This window comes from Taudactylus pleione, unplaced genomic scaffold (genome assembly GCF_031769625.1).
Source record: "Taudactylus pleione unplaced genomic scaffold, aTauple2 ptg003137l, whole genome shotgun sequence".
NCBI classification, from domain to species: Eukaryota; Metazoa; Chordata; class Amphibia; order Anura; family Myobatrachidae; genus Taudactylus; species Taudactylus pleione.
This window is the reverse complement of record NW_028287496.1, coordinates 6,270,324-6,293,431: the sequence shown is the minus strand read 5'-3', so window position 1 is coordinate 6,293,431 and position 23,108 is coordinate 6,270,324. Positions and strand designations below refer to the sequence as shown.

At 43.0% G+C, this 23,108-nt stretch overlaps 1 protein-coding gene across 1 annotated transcript in view; it reads right to left on the bottom strand.

Moving 5' to 3' along the window:
- GFRA1 (GDNF family receptor alpha 1) overlaps positions 1-23,108 on the bottom strand; it is a 239,581-nt gene that overhangs the window by 10,253 nt on the left and 206,220 nt on the right. The window contains exons 5-7 of the mRNA XM_088466456.1: positions 16,059-16,168; positions 13,716-13,850; positions 4,993-5,180 (exon numbers count right to left, since the gene is read on the bottom strand). Of these exons, the coding sequence (XP_088322582.1) occupies positions 4,993-5,180; positions 13,716-13,850; positions 16,059-16,168 (433 nt within the window). The remainder of the gene's footprint in view (positions 1-4,992; positions 5,181-13,715; positions 13,851-16,058; positions 16,169-23,108) is intronic.

Genomic DNA, 23,108 nt, shown 5'->3' with positions numbered 1-23,108 from the left:
GCCATACACACCCATATAGCCATCCACACATGTACTTACACATACAGCCTTACACACATGTACTCACACCTACATCTTACACACGTGTACCACATACATACAGCCATACACACATGTACTCACAACTACATCTTACACACGTGTACCACATACATACAGCCTTACACACATGTACTCACACCTACACCTTACACACGTGTACCACATAAATACAGCCATTCACACATGTACTCATATACATACAGCCATACTCACATGTACTTACACATACAGCCTTACACACATGTACTCACACCTACATCTTACACATGTGTACCACATACATACAACCTTACACACATGTACTCAGACCTACATCTTACACACGTGTACCACATACATACAGCCATACACACATGTACTCACACCTACATCTTACACACGTGTACCACATACATACAGCCATACACACATGTACTTACACATACAGCCTTACACACATGTACTCACACCTACATCTTACACACGTGTACCACATACATACAGCCTTACACACATGTACTCACATACATACAGCCATACACACATGTACTTACACATACAGCCTTACACACACGTACTCACACCTACATCTTACACACGTGTACCACATATATACAGCCATACACACATGTACTCACATACATACAGCCATACACACATGTACTCACACCTACACCTTACACACGTGTACCACATATATACAGCCATACACACATGTACTCACATACATACAGCCATACACACATGTACTCACACATACAGCCTTACACACATGTGCACAACATACTGTACATACAGCCATACACCCGCAATGTTCCCGTCTTGAGCTGGCACAATCACTCACTCGGGGGTCCGGGCCGGACCCAGTGACCCCCTGAGCATACTGCTACTGTATATATCTACTGAGCGTCATCCTGCACAGAACAGAGATATTGGATGTGATACACAGATGTGCTCACATACATCTGTTCTCCGTGTGCTACAAGTCACGCCACACATAACGCGCCAGCTCAGTGTGACTTAATAGCGCCAAGCGTCCATCACAGTTGCAGATGGAGCCTATGTTAGAGAATTTCGCTCGCCCATAGACCCTGCGGAAGCACCATACACTAGGTCCACATACAGCAATTATCCCAATAACCGGAGCCACGCTGAGTCGCCCCCCTGTGTGACAGCTGTTATGTCGCTGTGCTTAGGATGTGTCACAGACGCTGCATCTTATCATTGTATCTTTATGTTACATTTGGGATGTGTCATGTTGGCTGACTGGAAATAACAGCAGAAGTTGGACTATATTGTCATATCAGTGTATGTCTGCGCCATGAGACGCATCGTCTTCTGCAGTTACATGTATTATGTACAGATATGACCCTTCACATGTACAGCCATACACACCCATATAGCCATCCACACATGTACTTACACATACAGCCTTACACACATGTACTCACACCTACATCTTACACACGTGTACCACATACATACAGCCATACACACATGTACTCACAACTACATCTTACACACGTGTACCACATACATACAGCCTTACACACATGTACTCACACCTACACCTTACACACGTGTACCACATAAATACAGCCATTCACACATGTACTCATATACATACAGCCATACTCACATGTACTTACACATACAGCCTTACACACATGTACTCACACCTACATCTTACACATGTGTACCACATACATACAACCTTACACACATGTACTCAGACCTACATCTTACACACGTGTACCACATACATACAGCCATACACACATGTACTCACACCTACATCTTACACACGTGTACCACATACATACAGCCATACACACATGTACTTACACATACAGCCTTACACACATGTACTCACACCTACATCTTACACACGTGTACCACATACATACAGCCTTACACACATGTACTCACATACATACAGCCATACACACATGTACTTACACATACAGCCTTACACACACGTACTCACACCTACATCTTACACACGTGTACCACATATATACAGCCATACACACATGTACTCACATACATACAGCCATACACACATGTACTCACACCTACACCTTACACACGTGTACCACATATATACAGCCATACACACATGTACTCACATACATACAGCCATACACACATGTACTCACACATACAGCCTTACACACATGTGCACAACATACTGTACATACAGCCATACACCCGCAATGTTCCCGTCTTGAGCTGGCACAATCACTCACTCGGGGGTCCGGGCCGGACCCAGTGACCCCCTGAGCATACTGCTACTGTATATATCTACTGAGCGTCATCCTGCACAGAACAGAGATATTGGATGTGATACACAGATGTGCTCACATACATCTGTTCTCCGTGTGCTACAAGTCACGCCACACATAACGCGCCAGCTCAGTGTGACTTAATAGCGCCAAGCGTCTTTTTGTGCTTCTATTTACCTTCAAATGAGTCTTATTCACACAACGATGCGACTAGATAGGACAAGTAGCTTCTGTTGATTACAATGATAAACTGTCCGCAGCTGTAACACCCGCAGTCACACACAGAACATAGACATGCTGCATATCATTCTGTGTGTGACTGCGGGTGTTACGGCTGCTGAGTAAAATGATATGCAGCATGCCTATGTTCTGTGTGTGACTGCGGGTGTTACAGCTGCTGAGCAAAATTATATGCAGCATGCTTATATTCTGTGTGTGACTGCAGGTGTTACAGCTGCTGAGTAAAATTATATGCAGCATGCTTATATTCTGTGTGTGACTGCGGGTGTTACAGCTGCTGAGTAAATGATATGCAGCATGCCTATGTTCTGTGTGTGATTGCGGGTGTTACAGCTGCTGAGTATAGTGATATGCAGCATGCCTATGTTCTGTGTGTGACTGCGGGTGTTACAGCTGCTGAGTAAAATGATGTGCAGCATGCCTATGTCCTGTGTGTGTGACTGCGGGTGTTACAGCTGCTGAGTAAAATGATATGCAGTATGCCTATGTTCTGTGTGTGACTGCGGGTGTTACAGCTGCTGAGTAAAATTATATGCAGAATGCTTATGTTCAGTGTGTGACTGCGGGTGTCACAGCTGCTGAGTAAAATGATATGCAGCATGCCTATGTTCTGTGTGTGACTGCGGGTGTTACAGCTGCTGAGTAAAATGATATGCAGCATGCCTATGTTCTGTGTGTGACTGCGGGTGTTACAGCTGCTGAGTAAAATGATGTGCAGCATGCCTATGTCCTGTGTGTGTGACTGCGGGTGTTACAGCTGCTAAGTAAAATGATATGCAGTATGCCTATGTTCTGTGTGTGACTGCGGGTGTTACAGCTGCTGAGTAAAATGATATGCAGAATGCTTATGTTCAGTGTGTGACTGCGGGTGTCACAGCTGCTGAGTAAAATGATATGCAGCATGCCTATGTTCTGTGTGTGACTGCGGGTGTTACAGCTGCTGAGTAAAATGATATGCAGTATGCCTATGTTCTGTGTGTGACTGCAGGTGTCACTGCTGCTGAGTAAAATGATATGCAGCATGCCTATGTTCTGTGTGTGACTGCGGGTGTTACAGCTGCTGAGTAAAATGATATGCAGCATGCCTATGTTCTGTGTGTGACTGCGGGTGTTACAGCTGCTGAGTAAAATGATATGCAGCATGCCTATGTTCTGTGTGTGACTGCGGGTGTTACAGCTGCTGAGTGAAATGATATACAGCATGCCTATGTTCTGTGTGTGACTGCGGGTGTTACAGCTGCTGAGTAAAATGATATGCAGTATGCCTATGTTCTGTGTGTGACTGCGGGTGTCACAGCTGCTGAGTAAAATGATATGCAGCATGCCTATGTTCTGTGTGTGACTGCGGGTGTTACAGCTGCTGAGTAAAATGATATGCAGTATGCCTATGTTCTGTGTGTGACTGCGGGTGTTACAGCTGCTGAGTAAAATGATATGCAGCATGCCTTTGTTCTGTGTGTGACTGCGGGTGTCACAGCTGCTGAGTAAAATGATATGCAGCATGCCTATATTCTGTGTGTGACTGCGGGTGTCACAGCTGCTGAGTAAAATGATATGCAGTATGCCTATGTTCTGTGTGTGACTGCGGGTGTTACAGCTGCTGAGTAAAATGATATGCAGCATGCCTATGTTCTGTGTGTGACTGCGGGTGTTACGGCTGCTGAGTAAAATGATATGCAGTATGCCTATGTCCTGTGTGTGTGACTGCGGGTGTTATGGCTGCTGAGTAAAATGATATGCAGTATGCCTATGGCACATGTGGGCAGGTCGTTGTTCATTGTGTGTAGGTGACAGGTACAGTGCAGGGGGCAGAGCTGCCATTATGAGGTATACACCTTACCTGTATGAGGTTGGCACAGGTGGGCAGGCCGTTGTGCATTGTGTGTAGGTGACAGGTACAGTGCAGGGGGCAGAGCTGCCATTATGAGGTATACACCTTACCTGTATGAGGTTGGCACAGGCGGGCAGGCCGTTGTGCATTGTGTGTAGGTGACAAGTACAGTACAGGGGGCAGAGCTGTCATTATGTGGTATACACCTTACCTGTATGAGGTTGGCACAGGTGGGCAGGCCGTTGTGCATTGTGTGTAGGTGACAGGTACAGTGCAGGGGGCAGAGCTGCCATTATGAGGTATACACCTTACCTGTATGAGGTTGGCACAGGCGGGCAGGCCGTTGTGCATTGTGTGTAGGTGACAAGTACAGTGCAGGGGGCAGAGCTGCCATTATGAGGTATACACCTTACCTGTATGAGGTTGGCACAGGTGGGCAGGCCGTCGTGCATTGTGTGTAGGTGACAGGTACAGTGTAGGGGGCAGAGCTGCTATTATGAGGTATACACCTTACCTGTATGAGGTTGGCACAGGCGGGCAGGCCGTTGTGCATTGTGTGTAGGTGACAGGTACAGTGTAGGGGGCAGAGCTGCTATTATGAGGTATACACCTTACCTGTATGAGGTTGGCACAGGCGGGCAGGCCGTTGTGTGTCGGGATTTCATTATTGATGTGCAGGGTGTCTGAGATGCCGGGCTCCTTGGATTTGGTCTTGGAGAGGACGGAAGACGATGTGGTGTGAGTGGATGGGTCAGGCTGCTGCTTCACATCTGTACCATTCCCAAAAGCCTGGATCGCATTTTCTATACACAAAAATAACCAAAAAGCAAAATAAATGAATTACATAGGTTACATAGGTTAGTGACCTGTGGCGCAGTGCGGATTGCAAAGCTGAGGGGGCGTCATCCCGCCGGCTCCCTGTAGAAGCGCTCCGCCAGCATTTTCTAGCTTGCAGTGTGCCTGAAGAGGCACCCCGCTCACTGCATGGAAAGCCTTAGGACGTTCCTGTTCCATCAAGGTAAATGGCGGCCTAGGACGCAGAACTGATCTGCAGGAGCACAGACAGTTACTAATCTACATAAAGTGCTGGGTGCAATACTGAACATTTGCAGGGAGTACCTTCCGCAGCGTGCATGTACTGGTGACGCAGAGATGTCCTTACTGCATCTATCGCTAAAAGGAGTAACCGGGGTATCATTATAGGCTGTTGTTCCTGCGCGGTGATGATGACAAACCAACTGTACGGATAGGACGGACGCACTGCGTACGCCATGTCTGGAGCACATTGTAGTTTGGGGGTGACTGGTTCCCTTTGTACATTTTAATGTTTCCTATAGTAACAACATTTCTGTAAACCACTGCGCATATATAATACAATCTCAGTAGCGCTCGCTTGCCCCGTGCCTGAACTCTGTGCCGGTAATCAGGCGACAGAAGATACCGTAGGAGGACGCGGAGAATCATTCCTTCTGCATACTAAGCAAATGATAAAAGTTTACATTGCAGAAGTTTAAAATATTACAGTAATTTCACAGGCATTGTGCTCCTAGCAGGGGCCGCAGACCTGCGCTAACTTCCCATTTTCCTGCTTCTATGGTAAATGAATAGAAAACAATTTTAATCAGGTCTTCAGGGAATCCTGGGGATCTCAGATTTATAGCACAGGAAATCAAACCGGAATGTGCTGCGTGCTGTTATTTCTGCTAGTCAGGCAGACAGTGCTTAACCTGTGAGTCTGGTGCAGTACCCAGCGGATGCTACAGTGCTCCTCTATCTGACGACTGTAAGCTCTCTGGGACAGTGTCTGATAACCTGCTGTGTTATAATGCCTCCGTATCTTACACAAGGGATGCTGCTATACATAGAAAACATTGAGCTGAGGCCCATTAGAGCCTATAAGAAGGCAGATATGTGGCTTATGACAGTGTTGTGATAAACAGGACAATCAGAGCTGGATTCTGACCCGCTCGCCAGGATGCGTTCGCACGCAGCCTGCCGATGTTTGCATTCTGCGCATGCGAACTAGTCCATGCCATTTGCGCATAGCCACCTTGCTAGAATGAGTGACAGGACGAGCAGTTTGTGGGTGGTGACAGGGGTTGGTCGACGGTAAAGGGGGAGTGGTGTTGTGAACGCAGGCGTACCTGAGCGTCTTATCGCCATTTCAGAGGTGCGCATAATTAAGAGGCAGCATCATAGTACACGTCACATGGCTGAATTTTACACTGAAGCACTCGCAGTGCTTGCGGTAGGGTATGGTCAGCCACAAGTGCTGCGATCGCTTCCGATGATACCCGATGTTACCGATGGTTGCATACACATCCTGGTGATGACGTGTAGAAGTGGGCGTCTTAATACAGGCTGGTGGGCGTCTAAATACTCACCGCAATCGCACACCAAGACATAGTGGGCGTGCTAATGCCTTGCCGTGCGATCGTGGGATTTGCAAACTTTGGCTGCGTGCGAATGCATCTAGCGAGCGGGTCTGAATCGGGCACAGAGCTCCCATCGGTCCCACTCGCTAAGGCTGTACAATGATCTCACACACGCTCTTCAGTGAGTATGAGTATGCCTGCCTAGTCCATACATGCTCAATCTGCTGGTAACCTGACTGACCGAGCTAGACAGCAGTAATGGTAGCACCTATAACAGAATATATATATATACACACTTACAGTCAGGTGCATAAATATCGGGACATTGACATAATTTTCATATTTTGGCCTCTATTCACCACCACAATGGCTTTGAAATGAAACAAACAAGATGTGCTTTACCTGCAGACTTTCAGATTTTATTTGAGGGTAATTACATCCAAATCAGGTGAACGGTGTAGGAATTACAACGGTCTCTATATGTGCCTCCCACTTTTTAAGGGGCCAAAAGTAATGGGACTATCAACTCAAAATCTATTTCATGGACAGATGTGGGCTATTCCCTCGTTATTTCATTATCAATTAAGCAGGTAAAAGATCTGGAGTTGATTCTAGGTGTGACATTTGCATTTGGAATCAGTTGCTGTCGACTCTCAATATGAGATCCAAAGAGCTGTCACTATCAGTGAAGCAAGTCATCATTAGGCTGAAAAATCAACACAAACCCGTCAGAGAGATAGTAAAAACATTAGGTGTGGCCAAATCAACTGTTTGGAACATTCTTAAAAAGAAAGAACGCACCGTAGAGCTCAGCAACACCAAAAGACCCGGAAAACCACGGAAAACAACTGTGGTGGATGACAGAAGAATTATTTCCCTGGTGAAGAAAAACCCCTTCACAACAGTTGGCCAAATCAAGAACACTCTCCAGGAGGTAGATGTATATGTGTCAAAGTCAACAATCAAGAGAAGACTTCACAAGAGTGAATATAGAGGGTTCACCACAAGATGTAAACCATTGGTGAGCCACAAAAACAGGAAGACCAGATTAGAGTTTGCCAAACAACATCTAAAAAAAGCCATTACAGTTCTGGAACAACATCCTATGGACAGATGAGACAAAGATCAACTTGTACCAGAGTGATGGGAAGAGAAGAGTATGGAGAAGGAAAGGAACTGCTCATGATCCAAAACATACCACCTCATCAGTCAAGCATGGTGGTGGTAGTGTCATGGCGTGGGCATGTATGGCTGCCAATGGAACTGGTTCCCTTGTATTTATTGATGATGTGACTGCTGACAAAAGCAGCAGAATGAATTCTGAAGTGTTTTGGGCAATATTATATGCTCATATTCAGTCAAAAGCTTCGGAACTCATTGGACGACGCTTCACAGTGCAGATGGACAATGACCCGAAGCATACTGCAAAAGCAACCAAAGAGTTTTTTTAAGGCTAAAAAGTGGAATGTTATGCAATGGCCAAGTCAATCCCCTGACCTGAATCCGATTGAGCACGCATTTCACTTGATGAAGACAAAACTGAAGGGAAAATGCCCCAAGAACAAGCAGGAACTGAAGACATTTGCAGTAGAGGCCTGGCAGAGCATCACCAGGGATGAAACCCAGCGTCTGGTGATGTCTATGCGTTCCAGACTTCAGGCTGTAATTGCCTGCAAAGGATTTGCAACAAAGTATTAAAAAGTGAAAGTTAGATTTAGGATTGTTTAGTTTGTCCCATTACTTTTGGCCCCTTAAAAAGTGGGAGGCACATATAGAAACCGTTGTTATTCCTACACCGATCACCTGATTTGGATGTAATTACCCTCAAATTAAATCTGAAAGTCTGCAGGTAAAGCACATCTTGTTTGTTTCATTTCAAAGCCATTGTGGTGGTGAATAGAGGCCAAAATATGAAAATTCTTGTCAATGTCCCAATATTTATGGACCTGACTGTATGTATATATATATATATATATATATATATATATACACACATATATATATATATATATATATATATATACACATAAATATAAATAAATCCAAAGACTGCCAGTACTCAAAAACCTCCAATAATATCCCCTGGCGCCCAGTGAACAATGAACAGCAAATTCAAAAGAAACTGGCACTCGGGGGTTTTAGCAAATAAAGACATACCTGCTTTTACTATGATGGGGTCCTGATGATGGGGCTGCGGCCTTGAAACGTCGACCAGAAATATATTATTTGCTAAAATCTCAGAGTGACAGTTTCTTTTGGATTTGCTATATATGTGTGTATATATATATATATATATATATATATATATATATATATAATCTACGGTATACTGGCCATTATTAAAGTACCTACAGAATATAGTAGTGCATGCAAAAATGGTCCGTTCAGTGGGCGTGATACCGGCGTGATGCGGGCGTGTCGGTGCGAGCAGCTGCTTTCCCAGATGCACAGCCGCAGCCATAGAGGGCCGTAGTCAGGCGGAGAAAGCCCAGCTGCCATGGGGCTGGTGCAAATTTTGATAGTGTGAGCGATAGGGGCGTAGAAGGATGCACCAATCGGTATCAGTGCGTGTACAGGCGCTGACAGTCATACACACGGATGTACACCAGGAGGGAGTTTGTATTGGAACTTGCATAAAGTCGGGTTACCGCCAATAGTTGCTGCTGCGTGCGCTTCTCCGTCCATCTCTGAATTCAGAGATGGGCACGATGTAGATGGTTACACAGTTGAGCGTCTTTCGTGATCTGCGCGGGCGCCTGACTCACATTGCGCATGTGTCAAGTTTCATGACTGTGCAGCAATGTTTGGGTGGCGACTCAGACTCGGCAACGGTTGGGCGCCCATTCTGAATAAGCATAGGGCTACTCAGAAATCCGATAACTGACCGATCTGCGGAATAAGCTGCGTCTTTGTACGCTGTTGTTTGGATTTGCGATGCTGCTTGTGGGCGTCTCAATACAAATCCTGGCGGCTTTCACATTTGCATGTTTTCGCACAGCGGCTGAATACAAATTTGCAGCGGCGACGGCATTAGCATCCATCTTTGGATCAAACCTTAGTTCTGTATACACAATATGGGTAACGTTGTATCCAGCCCGATACAGGTGTCTACCTGACATTGTATGGTGAAGCGCTACGTCCCCCCTCTCTCTCTATCCCCCCACACTCTCTCTCTCCCTCCCTCTGATTTATTATGTTCCCTCACGTCATCATTTTCTATTGGACACAATGAAGTAATGAGCCCTTGTTTTCACCCTTCTCCTTCCTGTGTCTCTCCCTTTCTCTCTCTCCCCCCCTCCCCTCTCTCTCCCTTTCTCTCTCTCCCCCCTCCCCTCTCTCTCCCTCTCTCTCTCCCCCCCTCCCCTCTCTCTCCCCCCTTCCCCTCTCTCTCCCCCTTTCCCCTCTCTCCCTTTCTCTCTCCCCCTCCCCTCTCTCTCCCTTTCTTTCTCGCTCTCCCCCCTTCCCCTCCCTTTCTCTCTCTCCCCCTCTCCTCTCTCTCCCTTTCTCTCTCCCCCTCTACCCTCTCTCTCTTCCTTTCTCTCCCACTCCCCCTTTCTCTCTCTCTCCCTCCTCCCCTCTCTCCTTCCCTCCTCCCCTCTCTATCCCCCTCCCTCCTCCCCTCTCACTCTCTTTCCCTCTTCCCTCCCCTCTCTCTCCCTTTCTCTCTCTCCCCCTCCCTCCTCCCCTCTCTCTTTTCCCCCTCCCTTCCTCCCCTCTCTCCCCCTCCCTGCCTCCTCCCCTCTCTCTCCCTTTCTCTCTCTCTGTTCCCCTCCCTCCTCCCCTCTCTTTTCCCCCTCCCTTCCTCCCCTCTCTCCCCCTCCCTGCCTCCTCCCCTCTCTCTTCCTTTCTCTCTCTCTCCCTCCACCCCTCTCTCCCCATCCCTCCTCCCCTCTCTCCCTCCCTCCACCCCTTTCTCTCCCTTTCTCTCTCTCCCCATCCCTCCTCCCCTCTCTCTCCCTTTCTCTCTCTCTCCCCATCCCTCCTCCCCTCTCTCTCCTCCCCTCTCTTTCCCTTTCTCTCTCTCTCTCTCTCTCCCCCTCCCCTCCATCCCCCTCCCTCCCTCCTCCCCTTTTTCTCTCTCTCTCTCTCTCTCTCGCTCCCTCCCTCCTCCCCGTTCTCTCTCTCCCTCTCCATCCTCCTCCCCTCTCTCTCCCCCTCCCTCCCTCCTCCCCGTTCTCTCTCTCTCTCCCTCTCCATACTCCTCCCCTCTCTCTCCCTTTCTCTCTCTCTCTCTCTCTCTCTCTCCCCCTCCCCTCTCTTTCCCTTTCTCTCTCTCTCCCTCTTCATTCTACTCCTCTCTCTCTCCCTTTCTCTCTCTCTCCCCCTCCCTCCCTCCTCCCCTTTCTCTCTCTCTCTCCCCATCTCTCTCCCTTTCACTCTCCCTCTCCATCCTCCTCCCCTCTCTCTCTCTCTCTCCCTCTCCATCCTCCTACCCTCTCTCTCCCTTTCTCTCTCTCTCCCCCTCCCTCCTCCCCTCTCTCTCCCTTTCTGTCTCTCTCCCCATCCCTCGTCCCCTCTCTCTCCCTTTGTCTCTCTCTCTCTCTCCCCCTCCTCCCCTCCCCCTCCCTCCCTCCCTCTCTGATTTATTATATTCCCTTGGACACAATGAAGTAAGCAGCCCCTTTGTTTCACCCCTCTCCTTCCTGTCTCTCCACATTTTACTTACAGCTCCCAGCATTTCACTAATGGTCTATGTATAAGTATAATTTAATCAGAATTATTACGGAGGGACTTGTGCTTTTTCCTCCCCTGTACATTATCAGACACGATCGTTTCTTTCTGATACCATTAGTGCACTTCACTCCTCTGACAAAACAACCTGGAACATACAATTCTGAGACTTTATGTGACAAATGTTAAATATTCATTGCACTTTTCCCTCTGAAATATGAAGAAACTAGCAATAATTTTCAGCTACTGAGTGTAAAATGTATATAATTTATTATACACAATAATTGGCATAAACCTTCCTCTCTGATCCATTTCCCTCCTATTCAGCAGGACCTAAAATTTCTCCCAAAGTGATTTAGTTTATACAGCAAAGCTGGGAGGGGCTAATGTGCTGTGAGCAGGGAGAGATAGAGATGGCCATCGTTAGGTTACCCATCGATGGTCACCATTGATGGATTACATCGATTGTATGAAATTATCAACTGTTAACCGTCGATGGTTTCATCTACAAATGGTCATCCCTGTTTTAATACTGGTCGGGCAGCGGGCCAATCAGGGAGTGGGGGCGGGACTTCACGGGTTGTGTCGAGAGGTGGAGCTAAGCTCCGTTTCCTTGGAGGGGGGAAAAATAACCCATCGACCATCATCGATGGTCAATGGCCATTCCTAGGGAGAGAGAGATGTTTAGCTCACGAGTCAAAGCTAAATACATACAGTAAGTACAGTTGCACAAATAAAGTAACTGTAATATTTCTCATATTTCCTCATTTGTGTTGTGTACAGAACATGGAACTGCCACCTATTCTTATGTCCTATTGATGTTCACAACGGTTAGCCATAAGTGCCATTACCCGTATGCTTCCCTTCCCACCTACAGATGAGTCCTCATACACCCAGCGTCTATACGCCATACAGCACGAGTGAGATCCCCCGGGAGGTGTAGTGTGCCGTAACTGTCTTTACATGTTGTCTCTTAGTCACAGACGCAGAGAAACCCCACTCACAGTACTACAGACGCTGGGTTCTGACTGTAATCGCACAGGAATCAGTACATACAGAGTCGCAGCTGAAGGACAATGGAACTTGGCGTGAGAAAAAGCTGCGGCCACTGCATAGAAGCACTTTCAGACACAAGAGCTGATTCAGGGCCGCTCGCAAGAGCCGTGCACTCACAAGCGGCCCGATGTTCGCGCACTGCGCATGTGCCGGGTCCGGCGTGCGCATGCCCCGATGAGCGACTGAAGATCAGTCGCTACGGGGCTCGCTACAAAATGGGGCGGCTGTCGATGGTGAGTGATAGCCCCGAGACATAGAGAGGGTCACTCGTATAGGAGCTGTGACCGGTGCTGCGTCCTCGGCAGCAGCGTATATGAGACGGTATGAGTATGATGCAGGTGCCGTCTTTTGAATTGAGATGCCCACGTCTGGCTTCTCAGATCCGCCGCATATGTCTGAAGATGCAGCATAGAATCACCATCGGGAACATCGAGCGAAGCATCGGACATCTGAGCAACCCTACAGAATAGCCCCCATATCTAAGCTGCCGAGGCTGGCGAATCCGCATTGGAAGACGCAGTCGCCGGCTTCGGCAGTCCCACAAAACAGAGGTGATGCATCCATTTTGAGCAACGGCGCCCTTCTTCTCCCACAAACGCCTACAGCTTGTCAATCAAGCAGCGGCGTACAGGGCACTGCGACCAGGGTGGCAGTGACAATGCGGCACATGCGCACTGTGGCCCCCGGAGAAATGTGCAGTCCCGAAAGCATCGGCCATTTTCAACCAGATCGGGGCTGAATGGGGCCCTAAGTGCTTAGGATCAGCATTTCTGTTGGACTTGGTAGAACGTAGCATACTGCGCGGCATATTGTAAGAGAGGGTCTCATTGAGCGTCTGAGCTGGGGAGAGGTGCATGTGGCCACATCTGTAATACCCAGAAGGAACATTTAGCTTCTCTTTAACGCCTCTTTCCTCAGCACCAGAAACTGTACAAATGCTGATATATTATTATATTTTATTACGATTCCATGAATGAAATCACAGGGGAGCTTTAAAAACAAGGTTAGTGTCCCTTTAAATATGAACAATAAAAGATTAGTGCTCTTTTAAACACTTTGTGCAGGACAGGGGTGCTCGCCCTCCCCGGCGCTCCGAGCCAGAGGGATTGATTTCCATTAGCGGCTTTGTGCCTTTATGTAAGGGAACGGCTGAGAGCAGTGCGTGGTTATTAATTAGTAACACAGTAACGGCTGCATTGCCCTGTATCCCAGCACTCAGCTCCTGAAGGTACTTACTGAGGCAGATGTTATCCTTGAAGAAGTTTAGGAACTTCAGGCAGTCGTCAATATAGTTTCCGCTGTTGCTGCAGTCGCACCAGGGGGACACGCTCAGGCTGCTGGAGTCAATGTAATTTGGGGTGATGCCTGTGCCTGTAACCACAACAACAATGTTACCTTCAGTTCACTGACCCTAGACTCACACGGTAATATACAACAAGAAGGCTGAGTGATGGTCTCCGGGCCACCACTGGTCTCCTAAACAACCCACCCAATCTGATTGTCATTGTGTAGTATTAGCCGTCCCTCTGTGACTCACACACATTATTATATTATAGTCCTGAGACCCCACGCCCTGTGGGACCGCTGACAAGTCACCTGACATTAGTGAGGAACAAGGTTCTGGAATAGTGTAAATTACTGCCAAGTAAATAGACAGTATATAATAACGATATAAATATATGGTATATAATAATAATATATAAATAGTATACAATAACAATATAATAGACAGTATATAATAACAATATAAATATATGGTATATAATAATAATAATATATAAATAGTATACAATAACAATATAATAGACAGTATATACTAACAATATAAATAGATGGTATATAATAATTATATAATAACAATAAAAATATATAATATAATAAAAATATAAATAGACAATATATAACAATGATATATAAATCGACAGTAGACAGTATAGAATAACAATATAAAAACAGTACTTTATATAATAACTAAATAGACAGTATAAAATAACAATATAAGGAGACAGGATATAATAACAATATAAAGACAATGAATAAAATTAATCTAAAAAGATAGTATATAATAATAATATAAAGAGCCACTATACAATAACATTATAATTAATATATAATAACAGTATAAAGAGACACTATATAATAACAAAATAAAGATACACTATACGATAATAATATAAATACACAGTATACAATAACAATAGAACACTAGGAATCTACTAAGCTGCCGTTTCATTGGACTATCGCTGGCAAATTGGAGCACCAAACCAGTGTATCTCAGCGGTTTTGATGGGGTTTTGTAAAGCGCCATCGATGTCCATCTGTTTTACTGCGGTTTTGCAGCGTTTTTTTTTAGCAATTTTGATAAAAAACAAACAAACAGAAAAACCTCCATAAAATCGCTGCAAAACTGTCGTAAAACTGCTGCATCTACCCGGCCAATCAGGTGAGGAGTCACAATACACTTACAATGAGGACAATCATTATGTATTGAATAAGGGGGCAGAAGACACAGATAATTCTATTACAGGGGCAATATTATTTTAGTAATAAACTGGGGTAAAACTAATGTTTCATTTTATTGAGAACAATATTGTTTATTAATTATATTAAGAGGGAAAATAAATGAAATGTTAATTAGTGAAAAAAATAAAAAGTGTTTTTTTATGCTGTGGGCATCATTTATACAGCGACAAAATAATAAATGGGGCCCCCCATCAGGAAAAACAAAAATAAGTATTTCATTGATACCGCTCTTTTAATTAATAAATAATATTACTTTCTTAATGAAATGAAACTATCATTTCCCCACTAATAAATTAATTAAATAGTATTTCCCCAGTGTTATCTGCCTCCTTATCTATACATAACGATTGCCCTGATTATAACTTGGGGACTGCGCTTTTATCGCGATTTTACGGTGCTTAATTTTCAGTTTTATGGCGGTTTGGTCAAAGTCCCAGGAAAAAACACCACAAAACCACCTTAATACAGATGGACGTTGATAGTAGTTTATAAAACCCCATCAACACAGCTGAACAGTAAATGTACCCCTTATTGTGCTCTTGTTCCTGTCATAACTAGAAAAAGAACTTGCTGCTTAGTAAATCTGGGGTTTCTGTACTTGTAAAGGTGAAAACACTGATGGACATTTGATGTTCTATGCCAGTGGTTCTCAAACTCGGTCCTCAGTAGCCCACACAGGTCATGTTTTCCAGGTCACCCAGCAGGTGCACAGGTGTAGTCATTACTCACTAACACATTTTAAAAGATCCACAGGTGGAGCTAATTATTTCATTTGTGATTCTGTGAGGGCACCTAGAAAACATGCACTGTTTGGGGTCCTGAGGACCGAGTTTGAGAACCTGTGCTCTGTGCTATTCCATTATGTGGTTTCCCTGAGGTTTTGCGTCAGGATTGATCTTAGTAAATCCGCAGGATGGATTCCCGACAGTAAACAGCAACAAAACTGCCGGGAATTTAAAGCCGAAGCTTAGTAAATTTACCCCCTGGAGCGTTACCGGAGAACAGACCTGGAATTAGTATAAATCCGTCTCTTATATAAAATAAGAGGGTTCCTACCGATCAGTCCGGAATAAGCCAGGAGACATTCAGCGTAGTTTTCCTTCAGACATCCACTGACAGAGCGCGGGTCTGACTGACAGTCAGTGAAAAAGTGCGCGAGCCGGGATCTGTTGAAAAGAGAAAAACATCTGTATGAAATCCGTGCCGCGGGAAATACAATATAACAGGATCCTGGTTCTTATCTTCTGAAATACTACTGACCCAATACAGGGGCAATGATAGGAGAATCAGAAGGTATATATGTATGTATATATACGTCTGTGTGTCATGTTTGTGGGTACATAATGAATATGACAGACAGTGCAAGCCCCAAAATATGTAGCTGTGATACCGTGCTATTTGTTTTATATACAAGCAGCTCTACTGGAAATTAAATGGTGTTGCAAAGTTTATAGAGCCCTGATTGTATCAGATAAAGCTGATACTTTGTATAATGTATCTATGCAAGAACATAAAAATCATATGGAGCGCAATACCTGTGAAAAAAAAATTATTAGTTATATGTTTATAAACTCTTTTGCCGATTTGGGCAGCTCATGACGTTATTAAGAGGGTTCCGATAAATTGCCAATAGTGTGCCTCTCCGGTGCGGCAGGGACTTTTATCTAGACAGTAGGCATCAATAGGGATAGATAGATAAGATTTCTGGAGAACCGAACCACACTTCTCTCCTGGTTACATTATCTCTTTTCTCTCTTTTCATCTATTCATGATGTCCGAATGGACACAGATAATTAACATTCTAACCCGCTGCGGACACCGGAGCAATTCATCACTGCTCCTGCGCGGAGACAGCTGATACGAAAGTCAGCTGTCCCCATGAGTGGCTTCACTGCTCCTTTCAGAACAGAGACGTTAGTGCACATACGCACAGGAGCCCCGACGTACGGTGGAAGGAGCCGGACAGGGGCGGAGGGACTCGAAAGGTAAGAAGCAGGTATCTGAAGATGATTAATTCTGTCCCCATACAGGCTCCTTCCACCGGACGTCGGGGCTCTGAAGCCGCTCGTGGGACAGCTGATTTTCGGATTAGCTGTCACCGTGCCAGAGCAAAACAGAATTGCGCGGCGAGTTAGAGTTAATTAGTTAGAATTAATTACATCTCAGGATGTTGTATTACTGTTATATATACACAGGTTATATTACCTCTTTTCTCTGCATGTGTGAGCATCTCAGGATGTGGTATTACTGTTATATATACACAGGTTATATTACCTCTTTTCTCTGCATGTGTGACTATCTCAGGATGTTGTATTACTGTTATATATACACAGGTTATATTACCTCTTTTCTCTGCATGTGTGAGCATCTCAGGATGTTGTATTATTGTTATATATACACACTGGTTATATTACCTCTTTTCTCTGCATATGTGACCATCTCAGGATGTTGTATTACTGTTATATATACACAGGTTATATTACCTCTTTTCTCTGCATGTGTGAGCATCTCAGGATGCTGTATTACTGTCATATATACACAGGTTATATTACCTCTTTTCTCTGCATGTGTGAGCATCTCGGGATGTTGTATTACTGTTATGTATACACAGGTTATATGACCTCTTTTCTCTGCATGTGTGAGCATCTCCGGATGTTGTATTACTGTTATATATACACAGGTTATATTACCTCTTTTCTCTGCATGTGTGAGCATCTCAGGATGTTGCATTACTGTTATATATACACAGGTTATATTACCTCTTTTCTCTGCATGTGTGAGCATCTCAGGATGTTGTATTACTGTTATGTATACACAGGTTATATTACCTCTTTTCTCTGCATGTGTGACCATCTCAGGATGTTGTATTACTGTTATATAAACACTGGTTATATCACCTCTTTTCTCTGCATGTGTGAGCATCTCCGGATGTTGTATTACTGTTATATATACACAGGTTATATTACCTCTTTTCTCTGCATGTGTGAGCATCTCAGGATGTTGCATTACTGTTATATATACACAGGTTATATTACCTCTTTTCTCTGCATGTGTGAGCATCTCAGGATGTTGTATTACTGTTATGTATACACAGGTTATATTACCTCTTTTCTCTGCATGTGTGACCATCTCAGGATGTTGTATTACTGTTATATAAACACTGGTTATATCACCTCTTTTCTCTGCATGTGTGAGCATCTCAGGATGTTGTATTACTGTTATATATACACACTGGCTATATTACCTCTTTTCTCTGCATGTGTGAGCATCTCAGGATGTTGTATTACTGTTATATATACACAGGTTATATCACCTCTTTTCTCTGCATGTGTGAGCATCTCAGGATGTTGTATTACTGTTATATATACACACTGGCTATATTACCTCTTTTCTCTGCATGTGTGAGCATCTCAGGATGTTGTATTACTATTATATATACACAGGTTATATCACCTCTTTTCTCTGCATGTGTGAGCATCTCAGGATGTTGTATTACTGTTATATATATACAGGCTATATTACCTCTTTACTCTGCATGTGTGAGCATCTCGGGATGTTGTATTACTGTTATATATATACAGGCTATATGACCTCTATTCTCGGCATGTGTGAGTATCTCAGGATTTGTATTACTGTTATATATACACTGGTTATATTACCTCTTTTCTCTGCATGTGTGACCATCTCAGGATGTTGTATTACTGTTATATATACACAGGTTATATGACCTCTTTTCTCTGCATGTATGAGCATCTCAGGATGTTGTATTACTGTTAAATATATATACAGGCTATATTACCTATTTACTCTGCATGTGTGAGCATCTCAGGATGTTGTATTACTGTTATATATATACAGGTTATATGACCTCTTTTCTCTGCATGTGTGAGCATCTCAGGATGTTGTATTGCTGTTATATATACACAGGTTATATTACCTCTTTTCTCTGCATGTGTGAGCATCTCAGGATGTTGTATTACTGTTATATATACACAGGCTATATTACCTCTTTTCTCTGCATGTGTGAGCATCTCAGGATGTTGTATTACTGTTATATATACACACTGGTTATATTACCTCTTTTCTCTGCATGTGTGACCATCTCAGGATGTTGTATTACTGTTATATATACACAGGTTATATCACCTCTTTTCTCTGCATGTGTGAGCATCTCAGGATGTTGTATTACTGTTATATATACACAGGTTATATTACCTCTTTTCTCTGCATGTGTGAGCATCTCGGGATGTTGTATTACTGTTATATATATACAGGCTATATGACCTCTATTCTCTGCATGTGTGAGTATCTCAGGATGTTGTATTACTGTTATATATACACTGGTTATATTACCTCTTTTCTCTGCATGTGTGACCATCTCAGGATGTTGTATTACTGTTATATATACACAGGTTATATGACCTCTTTTCTCTGCATGTATGAGCATCTCAGGATGTTGTATTACTGTTAAATAAATATACAGGCTATATTACCTATTTACTCTGCATGTGTGAGCATCTCAGGATGTGGTATTACTGTTATATATATACAGGTTATATCACCTCTTTTCTCTGCATGTGTGACCATCTCAGGATGTTGTATTACTGTTAAATATACACTGGTTATATTACCTCTTTTCTATGCATGTGTGAGCATCTCAGGATGTTGTATTACTGTTATATATACACAGGTTATATCACCTCTTTTCTCTGCATGTGTGAGCATCTCAGGATGTCGTATTACTGTTATATATATACAGGCTATATTACCTATTTACTCTGCATGTGTGAGCATCTCAGGATGTTGCATTACTGTTATATATACACAGGTTATATTACCTCTTTTCTCTGCATGTGTGACCATCTCAGGATGTTGTATTACTGTTATATATACACAGGGTATATCACCTCTTTTCTCTGCATGTGTGAGTATCTCAGGATGTTGTATTACTGTTATATATATACAGGTTATATCACCTCTTTTCTCTGCATGTGTGAGCATCTCGGGATGTTGTATTACTGTTATATATACACACTGGTTATATTACCTCTTTTCTCTGCATGTGTGACCATCTCAGGATGTTGTATTACTGTTATATATACACACAGGTTATATTACCTCTTTTCTCTGCATGTGTGACCATCTCAGGATGTTGTATTACTGTTATATATATACAGGTTATATCACCTCATTTCTCTGCATGTGTGAGCATCTCAGGATGTTGTATTACTGTTATATATACACACTGGTTATATTACCTCTTTTCTCTGCATGTGTGAGCATCTCAGGATGTTGTATTACTGTTATATATATACAGGCTATATGACCTCTATTCTCTGCATGTGTGAGCATCTCAGGATGTTGTATTATTGTTATATAAATACAGGTTATATCACCTCTTTTCTCTGCATGTGTGACCATCTCAGGATGTTGTATTACTGTTATATATACACAGGTTATATGACCTCTTTTCTCTGCATGTATGAGCATCTCAGGATGTTGTATTACTGTTATATATATACAGGCTATATTACCTATTTACTCTGCATGTGTGACCATCTCAGGATGTTGTATTACTGTTATATATACACAGGTTATATGACCTCTTTTCTCTGCATGTGTGAGCATCTCAGGATGTTGTATTACTGTTATATATATACAGGTTATATGACCTCTTTTCTCTGCATGTGTGAGCATCTCAGGATGTTGTATTGCTGTTATATATACACAGGTTATATTACCTCTTTTCTCTGCATGTGTGAGCATCTCAGGATGTTGTATTATTGTTATATATACACTGGTTATATCACCTCTTTTCTCTGCATGTGTGAGCATCTCGGGATGTTGTGTTACTGTTATATATACACACTGGTTATATTACCTCTTTTCTCTGCATGTGTGAGCATCTCAGGATGTTGTATTACTGTTATATATACACAGGTTATATCACCTCTTTTCTCTGCATGTGTGAGCATCTCAGGATGTTGTATTACTGTTATATATACACAGGTTATATTACCTCTTTTCTCTGCATGTGTGAGCATCTCAGGATGTTGTATTGCTGTTATATATACACAGGTTATATTACCTCTTTTCTCTGCATGTGTGAGCATCTCAGGATGTTGTATTACTGTTATATATACACTGGTTATATCACCTCTTTTCTCTGCATGTGTGAGCATCTCGGGATGTTGTGTTACTGTTATATATACACACTGGTTATATCACCTCTTTTCTCTGCATGTATGAGCATCTCAGGATGTTGTATTACTGTTATATATATACAGGTTATATGACCTCTTTTCTCTGCATGTGTGAGCATCTCAGGATGTTGTATTGCTGTTATATATACACAGGTTATATTACCTCTTTTCTCTGCATGTGTGAGCATCTCAGGATGTTGTATTACTGTTATATATACACTGGTTATATCACCTCTTTTCTCTGCATGTGTGAGCATCTCGGGATGTTGTGTTACTGTTATATATACACACTGGTTATATTACCTCTTTTCTCTGCATGTGTGAGCATCTCAGGATGTTGTATTACTGTTATATATACACAGGTTATATCACCTCTTTTCTCTGCATGTGTGAGCATCTCAGGATGTTGTATTACTGTTATATATACACAGGTTATATTACCTCTTTTCTCTGCATGTGTGAGCATCTCGGGATGTTGTGTTACTGTTATATATATACAGGCTATATGACCTCTATTCTCTGCATGTGTGAGTATCTCAGGATGTTGTATTACTGTTATATATACACTGGTTATATTACCCCTTTTCTCTGCATGTGTGAGCATCTCAGGATGTTGTATTACTGTTATATATACACAGGCTATATTACCTCTTTTCTCTGCATGTGTGAGCATCTCCGGATGTTGTATTACTGTTATATATACACACTGGTTATATTACCTCTTTTCTCTGCATGTGTGACCATCTCAGGATGTTTTATTACTGTTATATATACACTGGTTATATCACCTCTTTTCTCTGCATGTGTGAGCAGCTCAGGATGTTGTATTACTGTTATATATACACAGGTTATATGACCTCTTTTCTCTGCATGTGTGAGCATCTCAGGATGTTGTATTACTGTTAAATATATATACAGGCTATATTACCTATTTACTCTGCATGTGTGAGCATCTCAGGATGTTGTATTACTGTTATATATATACAGGTTATATGACCTCTTTTCTCTGCATGTGTGAGCATCTCAGGATGTTGTATTGCTATTATATATACACAGGTTATATTACCTCTTTTCTCTGCATGTGTGAGCATCTCAGGATGTTGTATTACTGTTATATATACACAGGCTATATTACCTCTTTTCTCTGCATGTGTGAGCATCTCAGGATGTTGTATTACTGTTATATATACACACTGGTTATATTACCTCTTTTCTCTGCATGTGTGAGCATCTCAGGATGTTGTATTACTGTTATATATACACAGGTTTTATCACCTCTTTTCTCTGCATGTGTGAGCATCTCAGGATGTTGTATTACTGTTATATATACACAGGTTATATTACCTCTTTTCTCTGCATGTGTGAGCATCTCGGGATGTTGTATTACTGTTATATATACACTGGTTATATTACCTATTTACTCTGCATGTGTGACCATCTCAGGATGTTGTATTACTGTTATATATACACTGGTTATATTACCTCTTTTCTATGCATGTTTGAGCATCTCAGGATGTTGTATTACTGTTATGTATTCACAGGTTATATCACCTCTTTTCTCTGCATGTGTGAGCATCTTAGGATGTTGTATTACTGTTATATATATACAGGCTATATTACCTATTTACTCTGCATGTGTGAGCATCTCAGGATGTTGCATTACTGTTATATATACACAGGTTATATTACCTCTTTTTTTTCTGCATGTGTGAGCATCTCAGGATGTTGTATTACTGTTATATATACACAGGTTATATTACCTCTTTTCTCTGCATGTGTGAGCATCTCGGGATGTTGTATTACTGTTATATATACACACTGGTTATATTACCTCTTTTCTCTGCATGTGTGAGCATCTCAGGATGTTGTATTGCTGTTATATATATACAGGTTATATTACCTC